This window comes from Pagrus pagrus (genome assembly GCF_965226575.1).
Source record: "Pagrus pagrus genome assembly, chromosome: 21".
NCBI lineage: Eukaryota > Metazoa > Chordata > Actinopteri > Spariformes > Sparidae > Pagrus > Pagrus pagrus.
This window is the reverse complement of record NC_140208.1, coordinates 7998135-8014095: the sequence shown is the minus strand read 5'-3', so window position 1 is coordinate 8014095 and position 15961 is coordinate 7998135. Positions and strand designations below refer to the sequence as shown.

Sequence of the window (15961 nt, the reverse complement as noted above, 5' to 3'; positions counted from 1 at the left end):
CAAACGGTTGAAGGAACCTTCTAGTTTTTTAAAAGCAGTTCCTGGCACTAACATTACCAGGTGCTTTGGGAGGAAATGTGGCGATATAAACAGAAGACATCAAGTTGAAGACAAACAAAAAGCAAAAAGACTTGGACTCAGAGCATGGTTTATCTTTGTTTCCCCTTAAAATTTATTAACTTAGACATCTTTTTGACGAAGAAAACAAACATTATCATTGTTATGATTGGCGTGATGGTCGGACAGAAATTAATTCTCATCTAAGAGTCCCAAGAGGTGGCGTGGCGAGGGCAGGTGGACACCGGGAATGTTGGGTCGATGGATTACAGCAGCAACGTGTCAGAGGTGTTACAGAAAAGATCCTGGGTTAGTGTTGGTCACTTGTTGTTGGGCTGGGCTGCGATGTAAAGAGCCACCAGACAGTAGAGAGCGCCTCCTACAGTGAGAGCCATGGTGGTGCGGTACAGGAGCCTGTCGGGAACTCCACGCTTCAGGTGAATGGGGATACCGTCTGATGACTGAGAGAAACAGGAGGGGGATGGCGGGGGGTAGGGGAGGGTTGGCGCAAGAAAGAAAGAACGAAAACGTGAAAAATACAATAATTGAGTCGTAACAGAAGGTACAGGGCATTCTGAGCAATTTTCTGCGTTAGAAAGGCTTCAGCACGTTTAATTATTTGGGTCTGAGGGCAATGTTCCTGTAGCTACGTATAAACCTCTCTTTCTCTTTGACGACGCACCAAAAATACCGAACTGCCGACCACTTCTGCAGGTTTTGGAAATCATTTTCTTATTCAATATTGTGAAAACATGCACAGTTTTTTCTTCAAAAATATTGTCAGAACAAGAAACACCAAATTGACAGTCTTATTATAAGAACAAAGGTTTTCTACTGACTGCAATTTGCTTTTGAAGGCCAGAGTTTCTATACAGAAAGAAAGGATATTCAAATTTGAAAATAGCAGCAGTCGATACTGTAATTTCCATTTGTGTGACTGATTGCTCTCCCCAACTCCAGGGTCTCTTATTATTTCGCTCAGCGCCTCTCGTGTGATGAATACTGAGGGTGAAAGCAAGAGACCATAAAGACCAGAGTGAAATAAATGCCAGTCAGCACCGAGAACTAATAAACTTTAAGTGCTTTGACAGATAAAGTTCGACCCATTAGACGCGTTGGCCGGTCCTGAACTCTTATTCTGAAAACTGATTTGATTCATCAAAAGCTGATTCACTGTGTAAAGTTTGCGTGAGTGGAAAAAATCTGGCCGTACTCCTCTGATGGTACCATTTCCCGTGTTTGGAAGTCCTTTTTCCAATTTCGGTGCGTTCATGAATTTTAAGTTGTAATACTGAAACAAAATGAACGCTTTAAAGAGGATGTGTTGTGAGCCATTTCAAGGATTTCAATTATGTATGGATGGTGCTGTGACTTGCTCACATGATTGAACAAGGAATGGGTAAACTATCATCATTGATGTTGGATTAAATGTGTTTTCTGCTTTTTACAAATGTTTCTTTGCAAATAATACGTGGGTTTCAAGTTAGTTTGCATTTCTGAAAACGTTTAAATCTTTGAAAAAAAACAAAAAACGGACAAAATATTATCAAACAACAGTTTGGCCGTCACCCTAAAGTAACTCTCAGGACCCCCAGTTGAAGACCCAGGCGCTTTACGACTGACGTCTATTTCAGTCTGTGTTCTTCATTACCTGGAATAGCCTCTGGAAGTCAGGAACCTTGTTTGCTCCCAAGTACTCCACCGTGGACCCGGCCTCTGACACCACCTTGGTGGGTGAGGCAAAGATCATGGCTGGGGCCTCTGGCACGGCTGGCCTCAACCCCTGAGAAAAAAAAACAACAAAACTTGTCACGGTTATGCCCAATTTCATTCAAAGCTACTGATACAAATGTATTTAACATATTTACAATACCTATAAAACTATTCATCTCCCTCTGACTGACCACCACTCTCTCTTTTCTGTTACTACACTGTCTATTTCAGGCCTAGAATGTTTTCAGAAACATATTTTAGTGTATTGTTTAGCTGCAACTGAGAACGTTTGTGAACCCTAAGTGGCTACAATATTGATCCTGTATTGTGAAAACGGAGCCTGAAAAAACTCCAATCACACTAAAAACTAAGCAGTGCTGATCAAATATGAACCACGACCTTGCTCACTGTCTAATTCTCCCTTTAAATGTTATTAAAAACATATTTTAGTGTTCTGTTTCGTTGTAATACGATATTGTTCAATACCAGCAGGCTGCCATAATGTTTCCTGTCTAAAGGCCTAAAGGTTAGAGAAGCGGGATTGTGAAGGCACAATTGCTCCACCCTCATTACCACCACTGAGGTGCCCTTGAGCTGCTCAGTGACCAACAGATGAAAACTTGTACTGGGCAGCTTCCAGGTGTGAATGTGTAACTGTGCGAATATGACCAGGCCTATCAAAAGAAAGCATCACTCTCAGCGAACCCCCCTCTGAATAAATAAAGGTTAGGAGAAAAAAAAGTGTCTATTGGTCCCGGTTGTTGTAGATTTTCTACCTTTTGAGCAAAAGGAACACCACCACACTTTTCCTCTGGTCATGTAGCACCAATTTAAAAAAATATTTGCCATTTCTACTGCACAGACGGCCCAGTTTTATGCCAGAGCCATCATTTCCAGCCATGAAATGCCTCTCGAGTGCCTGCTTAGATCATTTAAGAGCACCTCAAGCAGTTCAACATTCAAAACAAGAGTGTATTAACATGCAGGCCTATTTTGTATTCAGTTGTTCAATGTCTGGGCTTGTCAAATGCAGCCAGACCTTTTTCACAGATTGGTTTTGCTGTATTTTTTTTTTTTGGACTATTCAGCTGTATGAATCTAGGGAAATTATCATTAGCTGTCAAGCCAAACGAGACGTACACTGTGGTGTTAATGAAGTACAAGCGTGCCTCTTTAATATCCTCTCACATGGAAGAAGCTTCTCACCCACCTTGGCTCTGAAAATCACTGGGAGACCCATTACCTTGTTAAGAGTGTGTGGAGGCAGATAGTGTGGGAGCGGGGAAATTAAATCTGACATATAAAAAATGCAGAGGCACTGACAGCAGATTATTTTTACTTGCCATTTGAGAGAAGGCTTAACTAAATGTGTTCACAGCAGGAGCACACATTTGTGATTTACACCTGAAAACACGGACCATTCACCTTTGTTGTGCTGCTCCTGTGTAACCTGTTATTGCAGACGGATGTGAACTGCGCCCGGCGTCTTGTGGGAGCTCCCTCACCTTTTACCACACGCGTGCAGGTTAGGTTATTTACATCTACATGGCCTGAAGGTGTGTGACTTGAGGTGTGATTGTTCTTGTTTGTATTTTGTCGTCTTCTGACGGACTAACAGCCTTTCTATTGATCGTGCTCATTCACCAATCTGCCAAGTGTGAAACCCTGGAAGGACAGATTGAGTTGAGGTCACATGACCAGCTTTAAAGGTGATAATTGCTGAGTGCAAGTGGGAAAAGAGGCAGTTGCCACAGTATTACGGTTGCTGTTGCAAAGAGGCAAACAAATTACTGGCAAAGGTGAGATTTTCTATTACCCTCTAACAGCGAAAGAAATTAGGTTCAGGCATGGGCTTTTTTTTCTCAGCATGCTCAGTGGGCGCCAGTGTTTCATAGGAAAAGCGGGTCTTTATTCAACGTTTTGTTCGTTCAGTTCTTTTGATGTATTTAACAATAACACTTATTTATTAACTTGGCTCTGATTGTTTCTGAGTGCAATGGCATTTTTCTCTGCTAAGGTTTAAGAATTGGGTTGGGACAGCCAATTCAATGTTCTTTAAGCTGCAATAGACAACATTTTTGCTTTAACTTATCATTTTGAAGTAAATACTGATTGCAGTGTAATGGCTGAAACATGACACACACTGTATATAGATTGCTTCACTATAAATCCCATTAACACACTCACTTTGCTAATCAGCCTACCACGGGGCTGGATTTTTCCCGCATAAACAATGGCCGAATTTGGGCACAAAGGAACCGTGTTTCCCCGTTTGATTGTTGATGAATACAGAGCAGCTAGCCTTCAGATTTACACTGCTGCCGTTGCAGCTAAGAGAACAGCGATTAGAATGGATTAATCTATTGACATTTATCACATATAATATTCAATCGATACAATCCATTTCACTGGGTGGCAACTGAACAGACAGAATTGTAAACTACACAGACTAATTAACAGATTTTTTTGCAGAGGCTGAATCCAACACCTGTCAGTATAACGAATATGAAATTAAAGTTTATCACAGCGTCTCATCACCTGCTGCTGTTTGTTTATCTGCTAATAGAGAATAAATGTCATGCCTGACACCTCATATGCCGCCTGTACTATAATCAGCTTGCGTGCTAAGTGACACGACGGCAGGACCAAGTGGAGAGAAACCACAGCTCTGTGTGACTGAGCTGTTGGGACGCTGTTCATGATGAGTATTTATTTACAAAAAACAATAAAGTTTATCAGTTTGAACTGTTGTTTTTGTGCTGTATTTAACTGGATATATGTCAGAATTATTGCAAATCAATGCATTCTGTTTTTATTTACATTTTACACAGCGTACCAACTAAGGATTCAAATTTGAAGCAATTTCTTTAATTGATAGCAGGCTGCCTTAATAAGCGATTATCAGTTAATCATTAATAATTTATTAAATATGTTGGATGTTTTTCCATTAGGAAACTGTTTTAACCACCGACTTGATCTATGTTCGATGCAAAATCAAAGTAGGCTACATCAGGAGCTAAAAGAACAGATAAAGTAAACACAGAGTTACTTGAATGATAAACTAAATAACACAAAGCAATGACCACATTTTAATTAATTAATACTAGAGAGTAAAGAAATAACGATATTGACATATTGGCCAGTATTCTAAGATTCACATAATATATACATAAACGTACATTTGACATTTAATGCAATGATCCCTCAAATGTGGTTCTCAAACGCTTTGCACAAAGCTACATACCTGATGTAGGCAGGATATTTTAGAGTTTGACAGTAAACTTTATTGTCCAAAATGACATCAGCTAACTGACACAATCAACTTCACAGAAAATTGACATATTGGGAAAAATATACGCCGATATATATATATATATTTAATAGGCCAATATATCAGTTTGGCTTTGTCTATGACTTTGTTTATTTTTTGTGTTGTCTCTTTTTTTCTGAGAGAGTCTGGGTCACTATGACTGTAGAAAAGCGGGCAACAATTACACTGAACTGAAATAGTAAACTTCACTGGGAATTTAATAATTATAAATCACCTCAGGCAACTGTTTCTACATTATAATCTCTAAATTAAAAGATTTAATTGGCGCATTTTGTGTGACAGGCCAATATCGGCCGACCAGCATTAAGGTGCATCACCACCACCTATGACGACAAAGTGAGAACAGTAATTAAACTCGAATGATTTAAAAGAATATCGAGACACAGTCAAAGTCTACAATTTTTCTTTCTGAGATTTAGAAAAGTAAAAGTGTAAAGAGGCTAGAAAGGAGAATACTTGAGTGAACTACAAATACAGTAGTTCAGATTTGAGCTAAAGAACTTCAAAAGGGACATTTTCCTTCCACTAAGAATAATTAAATGTCGGATAAGTGACTTCCAAATGGAGGCAGAGGGGAGCTTGAACGCAGCCTAACCCTCTGTAATAGAATAACAAGTAGGCTGCAGTGTAAAGGACAGAGCAGCAATAACAAAGGTCACATCTGGCAGATGCTATGAGAGACTATTGAATTTAGAAAATTGGCTGTTAAGTCACACAAAGGCCAGATCGACACATCGGAAATAGCCTAACCTTTCAGAATAAAGGTTAAATAAAGGAGCTGTGATAAAACACTGATGAACAATGGGGAAAGAAGGAAATAAAGAAAGAAAGAGAGGCCGCTGCTTCTGTGTGGTTTGTCTGAAAGTCTTCAAAAACGTAAATCACTTTACAAAACTACTGTTAGATGACTTTCTGGGACACACTTCAGGGATGAAGTCCAGTTTAGCTGTAACGTTAAACTCCCGTGTAACAAAACCGGAAACGGCCGTTAATAACAGTTATTGTTCAACAGAGAAACAAGTCAGGAAAACGACACCACGTTTGAGAATTAAAACACAATTATACATTTAACTACACTGGAGAACTTTCACTATCTTCAAGTGAACTGACAGCCCCGGGAGCCACAGTGAAGACAGTAACGGTTCGTTATCCAACACCCGGACATGAAGGTCATCCTCGGCGGTTAACGAGTCTCTTTTAAACCGACACCCCGTCTCCAGGACTCACCTGAGGGTTGTAGGCAGCCGTGGGAGCAGACCCCGTCAATTTCTGGGTAATACCGCTGAATTTGTAGTACATTTTCCTGCTGAAGGACGGGGGAAAGTGTCACCCACAACAAAATCAACCGGTTAAGGGTCTTCCGGCTGCGTCCGTCGAGGGAAAGTGACGTAGCAGTGAGGTGGCTCGACGCTGCCTGTTGAAAATTCAGTATGAGAGAAGACTACAATAAAACTTTACTGAAAATCCTTAAATAAATGATAGAGACCTGATACTCATTGTAGATTATGATAGATGCTGTTCATAATAGGCTATGTGGTAAAAGAGAGCTGTCTTTTACTGCCTTATCTGAGAATGTGAATTATAATCAGACATTGTCAAGTGTAAATTCATAATAGATTTAAGGATTTTGTACTGAAAGATATGCAGAAGAGGTAGCAGTCATTTTCTCAGGCTTTAACAATGTCTGCAGGTCTTACCATCAGCCTCAATAAACCTCCCATCAATCAGAAAGTTACAGCACCCATTATAAAAATAAAATATATCCCTATACCCACTGAAAGTTACTCCATTGTTCCTGGTTCATATGTTCTCATTTGCTAAAGAACAAACTCTTTGGTTTCATGTTTACCAGTTTTTGAATGTTACTACCAAAGTACTGTACTTAAGTACAATTTTAAGGTACTTATTTAGGTATTTCCATTTTCAGCTACTGTATACTTTATACACTCTGCAAATAATGTACTTTCAGACCTGAGGTGAACCTGATGACGGTGAACGCGAGACGTGTTGTTCACTTTAATAAATTACTATAGTAAAGTCTATGTCAGTGTGCGGAGGATTTGTTTGTTTATCTTATCACACACGTTCCTGCTGCCTACCAGCACCTGACGACCTGTGGCTGTGCAAGGGGATTTCATTGATTCCATGTAATTGTGTCTATTTCCCGCCCCCAGGTTGAGTTCAGTTGTCAGAGCATGTCTTGTACTATGTCTTAAATACAAATCTTTAAAAACACAAGATTCTACGAGACGTCCACACTGGAAGTTCTCAGAGACCAAATGACTGACTGACAAAACATTTTATAGAGGCTTAAAGTTGTAACAGGTTGATGAAAAGCTGGTAGGTTTCATAAAATACTTCATTTGCACATTCTATAAATTAATCTACTTTATCAGCGAACATAAAAGTTGTGGTAAAAATTGATCATTTCTAAGAAAGAACTGCTTTAATGTTACATTCTTTGTCATGTGGCTGACACAGACACATTTTTAGCTATGCAGATGTCCACAAATTAAGTCTGACTGAAATATCCCAATGTGTATATGATCAATATCCATGAAATTTGGTGCAAATTCTTATTGTCCCCATCAGATTAATCCTACTGACGCTGGTAATCCCCTGACCTTTCCTTCATCCCCACCATGAGCTTGACATTTTGTGCTTTCACAGTAAATATCGGATGGATTTCCATTGCATTTGGGTCTCCAAAGAGTTAATCCAAATGACCATCATGATCCTCATCCAGTAGAGTGTCAGAGACAGAATGTGTTCTGGGAAACACCTTACTAAGACATTAAATGTTAGTTTTTCCTTTATTTTTTTCACCCTTATGTGTATTTCTATTTACCATAGGTGTTATAATACAGGGTGAGCAGACTGAGACCTGAAACTCAAGCCTTCAAAGCTCAACGACAGATGGGAAAGCTGCATAAAAGGTCTGAACCTGGAGAACAGAGTGGCAGCAATCTGTGATTCAAGTCGTTTACCTTGTATAACAGCACTTTGTGTACCAGACTGAGGCACAATGTTCACCCCAGTGTGGGTCTGATGAGAGCGCCGAATGCCCTTGCCGGCGGGCTCAGGTGTTCTCCCCTTGAACATTACGTTCCATTGCCTGCAGGACACTTAGAGGTGTAAATAGTATGTCATCACATCCAGATGTATCAGGCCCCATCTGCCGCAAAAGGCCTTATGCACTTATCACTCCTCCAAGCTGGGACAAGTGTAAACGTCCCATATTGTAAAAAGTGAGATGTCTGTTGATTGTTTCTATAATAAAGCAGGGCCAGGTGCTGTATAAATACCGTGACCTCAAAAACCTCAAACCAAGGAATAATTCACACAGCTCGTATTCAGATGAGCTGAGACATCAGTGAGGTTGTGGTGTCAAAACGATACAGTCGCTGCCCTCAGCCAATCCCCCAACATGAGACCTTTAATTCATTAAGAAGGTTATTTAGGTCAAAAGCCTAAGATCAATACTCCTACACAGTGAGAGCAGAAGATGGAGTCTAACAGTTAAATGTTTTACCATTTTATGGTTGAGTTTGATTTGTAATGAGTCATTATTACACGTTCAAAGACATTTTGCTCGGAGTAATTTTATTATAAAAGCTCAGACATTGATCACATTAATTACAAGTTCCTATTCTACAAATGAAAAAGTTTCTGATTGATGGTTTCAATCAGGCCCGGCCAAAAAATTCACTGGGCTATAAGCAATGCTACCGAGTTTAGGAAATTACGAGCGGAAGGGAGGGTGACAAAAATATGGATTATCTTTCTTTTTTTTTTTTGTGACTACTTAAAAAGCACATTGATAACACAACAACAAGGATATTGAGATATGTACTGTCTACAATACATACTAAACTCATACGAGGCTGCGAGGTTTCATGAGGACATAACAAACGTGGGGACGGACAGATAATGAACAGACTCGTTAATTATTTAATTTCCTTTGCAAAAGAAGAGCAAGGGCTCCGTGTGTGTGTGTGTGTGTGTGTGTGTGTAAAAAGGGGATGGTTGATGGCGACAGGAGGAAGAGGAGAGGAGAAAGACTGTTGTGTGGGAGAGGTGTTGACTTGTTTGTTTGGATCATGTGTCTCCTCAACAAATCATATCATCTTGGCAGACCAAGGACAAGGCGAACATGTCTGAATCATGAATGTCAGAGCCGTCATCTGTGACATCCTCTACTGCTCTTTTTCTTTTTTCTCTTTCGCTTTTCAGGAATTTCAGCTAATCCCCGAGAGGTAATTCGACCAAGAATGGCAGAACAAAAACGCTGCCTCCCAGTCAGGAGATGTGTATGTGCGCATGTGGCCTATTTGTGTGCACAACAATCAACCGCCATCATGATTGACATGCCGGAGGACGAGGTTGCCTTGGAGACGCAGAAATACAAAATGCCTTACATTCTGGCGCAAATGGAGAGGCAGAACACACACTTCATCTTCATCTATTCATTCCTTGCGTGCAGGCTCGCTCCACGTTCTGCCACCGCTGTCATTTTTGTCCCATAATCTTTTTATTCTCCACTTCACAGTGCGTCTGCCATGTGTCGTATCTGTGGCCCTTTTATTTGCCTGACACCTTGTAGTCCTCGCTGACCTGTCTCCATATTTCATTATCGTTGGCTTAAGCCCCTCCTGCACGCCAAAACCCTCAGCACCCACTTGTTCGCTCCTTTTCTCTGTCTCGCAGGTTTAACAGAATGCATCTAGGTCACACATCAATCTTGTGTAACTTGTCCCATCTGGGTGCAAGGCTTAGACAAAGTGAAAGGCTGACAGCCAGACAAACACAGAGCATTCGATGCATCGCACAAAAAAAGCAGCCGTCTCTGCCAATGTTGTAACCATGGGGATGCAGTGTAAACAGAAGCCACTGGATAGACTGCGCCTGTGCGTGTTTAATAAATAATTATTTGGGTATTTTCTATTCTTCTGCCCATGCAGAGCATGCTGGTTGAAGACTGACGATCATCAGCACAACAGGCAGGAGCTGGAGCGACCGAATAAAACCAGGTGCAGCTCAGGCAGGAAACAGGGCAGGGCACAGCGTTGATCATTATTTCACAAAGCGATCAGCAGATCCACTGGTTTGTTGAGTTTCTTTCTGGTTGAGGCTCATTATTTCACAATGGGAGCAGCGGGTCCACTGGTTTGTTGAGTTTCTTCCAGAGCCATGAATGCGTGTTCACTGCAGTATGTCCGGCGCCAGGCTGCGTGCACACCTGGCAGAGCGCAGCTTGAGTTCATGGTAGCATTGTACAAAACTGTGGTAGATGAATGTGATGGGCAGTGCCAGCAGAACGATGCCACTCACCACGCACATCCCCCCGAGCACCCGCCCCCCGACTGTCACAGGATACACATCCCCGTACCCCACCGTCGTCATGGAAATGATGACCCACCAAGCTGCAGCCGGGATGCTGGAGTAATCCGGGTTCTGCGTCCCTAAATCCAATCCGTGCTCCAGCAGCTGGGCCAGAGCACTGTATATCGCCATGGCAACGCAGACAAACACCATCAGCATTACCATCTCCCGGTAGCAGCGTGTGAGCGTCAGCCCCAGCGTCTGCAGGCCCATGAAGTGTCTGGCGAGCTTCATGAGCCAGAACACCCGCATCATCCTCAGCACCCGCAGGATCACCCCAGCAACCCCGAGCCCGGCACCTGGCATCCCTGCACGGGCCATCGCCATGGTGACATAGTAGGGGGTGATGGCAATCACATCGATGATGTTGAGCGGCCGGCGGAGGAATTCCCACTTGTTTCTGGCCACCAGAAAGCGCACTACGCACTCTGCTGTGAACCAGCCAATACACACGGCCTCGACTATCCTGCAGAGGAGAAAAATTAGAGTGTAAACAGGAAATGTCAGAGGAGCTACACAGAGATATGGACGATATGAGGCTGATATAAATTATGGAAAATAAGGAAGACATCTGGGTTGAGACGAGTAAACAAAGACAGGAGGAGAGACGATGCTGGGAAACTGCACAGGGGGGGGGGGGGATTCAAAACCTCCAAAGAAAGTGTGACACAGGCGCCCCATTACCCCATTGATTAGCACAGCATAGGCAATCAAACTGAATTACAGAGAGGTGGTGCTCGTATTTGGAGCAACGAGGCCGAGCAAAAGATCTCGGAGCCAAAGGATAACTGCATCAGCACAATTAGACCAAACCAAATTACAAAAATCTGAGAGCATGCGAGAGAATTGTATCATCCACAGGCATGAAACTAAATTGGAATCCTCTTGACCCCGAGTATAAACTGCACTATTAGTCGATTACCTAACCACTGCAACCGATCCAAAACTATATCCAGCCCGAGTGAACATAACCTAGCCTTATATAGAGAAAAGGCCGCCTCAGGGTTCTTACAGAGGACAGGCCGCGGCCAAAATAATGTGGAAAGAGAGGTGCACTTTTTCATCCTGCAGCCAAAATAGCTGACTCAGATAGGAGGTGATTCCTGTAAGTGTCTTAAATCATTTTTTGCTTGCTTACACTAATATATAATCCCTCAGTACACCTTCTTCTATCCATTTATTACCCACTGGAATATTGTGCATCATCAGGCATTCATCTGGTATGTTTGTCCTCCTTGTGTACCATGCAGTGTAAACTAACCACGCCAATAAAGATATTCAAATGACCAGTGAAGAGGAGGGGAAGAGGCTCAGGAGGAAGAGTGGGCTTTTTTCTGTGTAATAATTAACACTACACTTTTTGTAGATGCTATGGATTGGTTATTGATCGGCTTCCTTGGGAGCTTCCCTGACATGTGAGGATACTAATGTTTAATGTGCTGCCTGAAACTTGTCATTACTGTATTGACTTCCAGTCACTAAACACAAGGACAAAGTCCCCATATCTGTTTTCTGTCTTTATATATCCAATTATTTCAAAGTAAAGAGTTGATTTTTTACTTTTTATTTAAAAAAAACAATAAAACAATAGCGTATTATTTGGGATCTAAAAGCTGGAGTATGATAAATGCGTCCATGCATCATCTTCTGGGTGATAAACCATAGTTTGACCGCTGCCTTGAACGCATCATTGCGCACGTTTGAGATCCTTTATCACAATAACGTATCCTTCACATGAAGTCACACCTGACTTTTACGCACCAGTCTGCGCCCCTCTATTCCTCTAAACTTTCTCGCCTACCTGTGCTCCTCCACAGTCGTCCTCTTGGCTGTGTCCCAGTCCGGCAGGGTGCTCGCACAGAGCATGATCATAGAAACGATCACAAAGATCACGGACACCGAAGCCAGAAGCTGCGCCCCGACCGAAGAGTTGGGCTCCTCGAACGCCTTGCGCATCTTCTCGAGCCATTTGGCGCGACCCGTGAGCGCAGTCCCTTGCACCGGATCGGCCGGGCTGTGAGGCTCATCCCCCGACAATCTGAGGTCCTCCTCGGACAGAGTGTCCAGTCCGATCTCGGACATCCTGTCGTCCAAACGCTTCTGGCAGCAAGAGTCCAAGTGCGCGCTCTCCAGCCCCCAGTAGAGCATCTCTGAGTAGAAGGACAGCTCACACACTCCGGGGACGAAGCGGAGTTTGCCGGAGCGCACGTACAGCATGATGAACACAAAAGCCTGAGCGTGACGGTCGAAGAAGAACTCATTCCGGTCCCGGTCGTAGTCGTCGCACAGTTCAAGGACCTCTTTCTCGGTTGCGCAGGCATGCAGGCGGCTGACGCGCCGGAGAGGGAAATCCCTGATCACCTCACGGGTGAAGGCGTACCGTGTCCCCCCTACGTTGAGCACGCAGATGCTCTTCCCGAACTTCATCTTGGCAACCTGTAACCAGACTAAAACTCCTCTCCAGCGTCCACTCCCCCTTCCATAACAGGAGTTTTTTGGGCACTTGCGGGGCCACAGTCACCCCTGGCTGTCCCCCGGGGCGTGGCTCTCTCTGAGTGGAGGTGGCACTGCGTTGAGCTCCGTGGCTGATGGAAACTCTTCCCTCTGTCCCTCACTCCTCTTCTTCTCCCTCTGTAGCCTGTAGAGGAGACTCTCCACCCCAGTCAGGGGGAGCCAATCCCATCAACGATGTCACATGGGCGCGCGCATGGACACATGCACAGAAAGAGGAAAACTCATACAGAGACACACATTCATCTCCAGATGTAAAACAGTCCATAAATATTTGCTTTACATTTATATTTCAACATAATTTGTAGTGTTTTACTGTTTTATCTTATGCTCGTGGTTGAGGTTGCTGATTGTCCTGTAACAAGTGAGTTTCTTTTGTACTGTAGTGATAATTTTCTCAACAGAGACGTTTTTCTAAAAAAGGTAAATTCACCTATAGCCAACTCTGGCTCTGCACTGTAAACAAACAAGCAAATAAATAGATAAACAAACAAACATAAACAAAATGATTGCAGTAACTCTTGTTATTTCCTATACCCTGGACTTTAAGGTGCGATATATAAGAACTTGCCACCAGTTGAATTCATACTCCAAACATATAGAGAGGTGTAGCCATGACGTATTTCTGTTGGCTAACCCGGATGTTAGCATCGCCCTGGTCCCCTAACAAAACGCCCATAAGATTTTTTAATTGGATTTTTGAATATTGCTCAAAATAAGCTCTGTGACACTTGATGGCGAGGACAAGGGAATCGGATGTGCAAAAAATGCTAACTTATTTCCTGGTTTTAGGACTACAAACTACAGCACTCTATAGCGGGCAGCATTGCACCAAAGTAACCGCTAACTGCTGCTAACTATAGTTTTCATTAGCGAGTTAGCTCAGCTAGCTATGCAGCTAGCAGTAGCATTAGCTTACTCTGCCCAGACTGGTCTTTAGAGCAGAGGGAGTGTTGGTGTTGTTTTCTAACAGACTATTTAGAGTTACAAAGTGATTTCAGGCTAGCTGGTTAGCATGCTAACTTCAGTAGATCTCTCATAGAGAGCCGAGATCACGCCACTTCCTGTTTCCTTCTTAAACATTGTAGAGCTGCTCCTGTATATTATTAACTACCCTTTCACATAACTGCAGTTGTCAATATGACCAGATTTATTGAGATTTTCACCTTTGTTAATACTTTTCCTGCGCTGAGGCGGCGGCCATGTTGGTGTCTGTGATGACTGAGCAGTTTCACACAAAACTAGATGGTGTTTTACTTTATTTACGACAAACTTGACTTCCTTGATTTGAAAAAATATCTTTTAAACTCGCAAACATTACAGCGTAATTCACAACACAACTCAAATGGGATCAAAAATGTCTCTCCCCATTAACTACTGAACACTATTTTTTATATATACGGTCCCATGAGGTTCACCAGAAGGGCCAGTTAATCATTCATTATATATGAAATATGTTGGACGTTTATCCATTTGATAACTGTTTTAACCACTGACTTGATTTATGTTTGATGGAAAATCAGAGTAGACTGCATTAGGAGTTAAAAGAACAGCTAGAGTAAACACCAAGTTACTTAATAATAAAGTACATAACACAAAAAATGACTTGATGTTGATTACGGAGATCCTGTGTCCTGTCTGTTGCTCTTCAACAACTGGTACAACAAAATCCAAGCTATACTGATGCAACTACATACCAGTATTTTGTATTTTATTTTGATATGTTTAAAGCAAGTATTTGTAATTGTAGTAAGATACTTTTTTGGATGTATTTGCACCCATCTCCGATTGTCGGTTAATACATTTTTTTTAATAGGTGGGAATCTTAACAGCGATTAATTGATTAATGGTTAATCATTCCTGCCTGTGTCCATCAAACTGTTCAACTCCTCGCTCTGAGTGTCAGACACTCTGAGTCAATAGGAGGACTCTGGACGCTTTGTTTCTCAAATAATGTGCAATAATTAAGACAAATAATGTGCAATAACCCATATTTTAACTGTAGCATTATTTATTACACAGTATATATATATTTCTAGATGTATTTGCGCCCATCTCTGATTATCGGTTAATACATTTTTTAAATAAATCTTAACAGCGATTAATCGATTAATGGTTAATCATTATCATCCCTACTTTGACATAAGATAGATAGATAGATAGATAGATAGATAACATTATTAATCCCTGAGGGGAAATAAGGTTATCATAGCAGCGGGTACATTCAAGTACAAATACAATCAAAAGGGCAAATATAGAAACAATAAAGTACTAAACACAATATACAAAAACACAATAAAGTACTATATACAAAACACAATAAAGTACTATATACAAAAAACAATAAAGTACTAAACACAATATACAAAAACACAATAAAGTACTATATACAAAAAACAATAAAGTACTATATACATAAAACAATAAAGTACTATATACAATATACAAAAAATAATAAAGTACTATATACAAAAACAAAGTACTATATACAAAAAACAATAAAATACTATATACAATATACAAAAAAACAATAAAGTACTATGTACAAATAAACAATACAGTACTATATACAAAAAACAATAAAGTACTATACAATATACAAAAAAAATAAAGTACTATATGCAAATAACAATAAAGTACTATATACAAAAACCAATAAAGTACTATATCCGAAAAAAACAAAAGAGTACTATATCCGAAAAATACAATAAAGTACTATATACAAAAAACCCAATAAAGTACTATATACAATAAAATGCTTAAGTAGTTGCATAATAAAACTACTATAGTTTTATTTTTCACAATGTCAAAACTTTTATATTTTTTCTACGCATTGCACCTTTAAATATTAAGTCTGATGAGTAAATGACATAAAAACACATACATGACATTGAATGTGCGCTTGTTAAACACAAAGTGCTCTTAAGTGTAATAAATAAAGTTCACCTGTGTTTTAAAGGTAATGGG

At 41.1% G+C, this 15961-nt stretch overlaps 2 protein-coding genes across 2 annotated transcripts; both read right to left on the bottom strand.

Annotated features, from left to right (window-relative positions):
* Positions 1 to 143: 143 nt before the first annotated feature.
* Positions 144 to 6487, bottom strand: cox7a2l (cytochrome c oxidase subunit 7A2 like). The gene is made up of 3 exons (XM_084343110.1): positions 6329 to 6487; positions 1709 to 1840; positions 144 to 518 (listed from the first exon to the last, which is right to left on the bottom strand). The coding sequence occupies exons 1-3, from the start codon at positions 6398 to 6400 to the stop codon at positions 378 to 380; spliced, it is 345 nt and encodes a 114-aa protein (XP_084199236.1). The 5' UTR covers positions 6401 to 6487; the 3' UTR covers positions 144 to 377.
* Positions 6488 to 8698: 2211 nt separating this feature from the next.
* Positions 8699 to 13339, bottom strand: kcng3 (potassium voltage-gated channel, subfamily G, member 3). Its single transcript, XM_084342001.1, has 2 exons — positions 12285 to 13339; positions 8699 to 10949 (listed from the first exon to the last, which is right to left on the bottom strand). Exons 1-2 carry the CDS (start codon positions 12908 to 12910, stop codon positions 10304 to 10306), a joined length of 1272 nt encoding a protein of 423 aa, XP_084198127.1. The 5' UTR covers positions 12911 to 13339; the 3' UTR covers positions 8699 to 10303.
* Positions 13340 to 15961: the final 2622 nt, after the last annotated feature.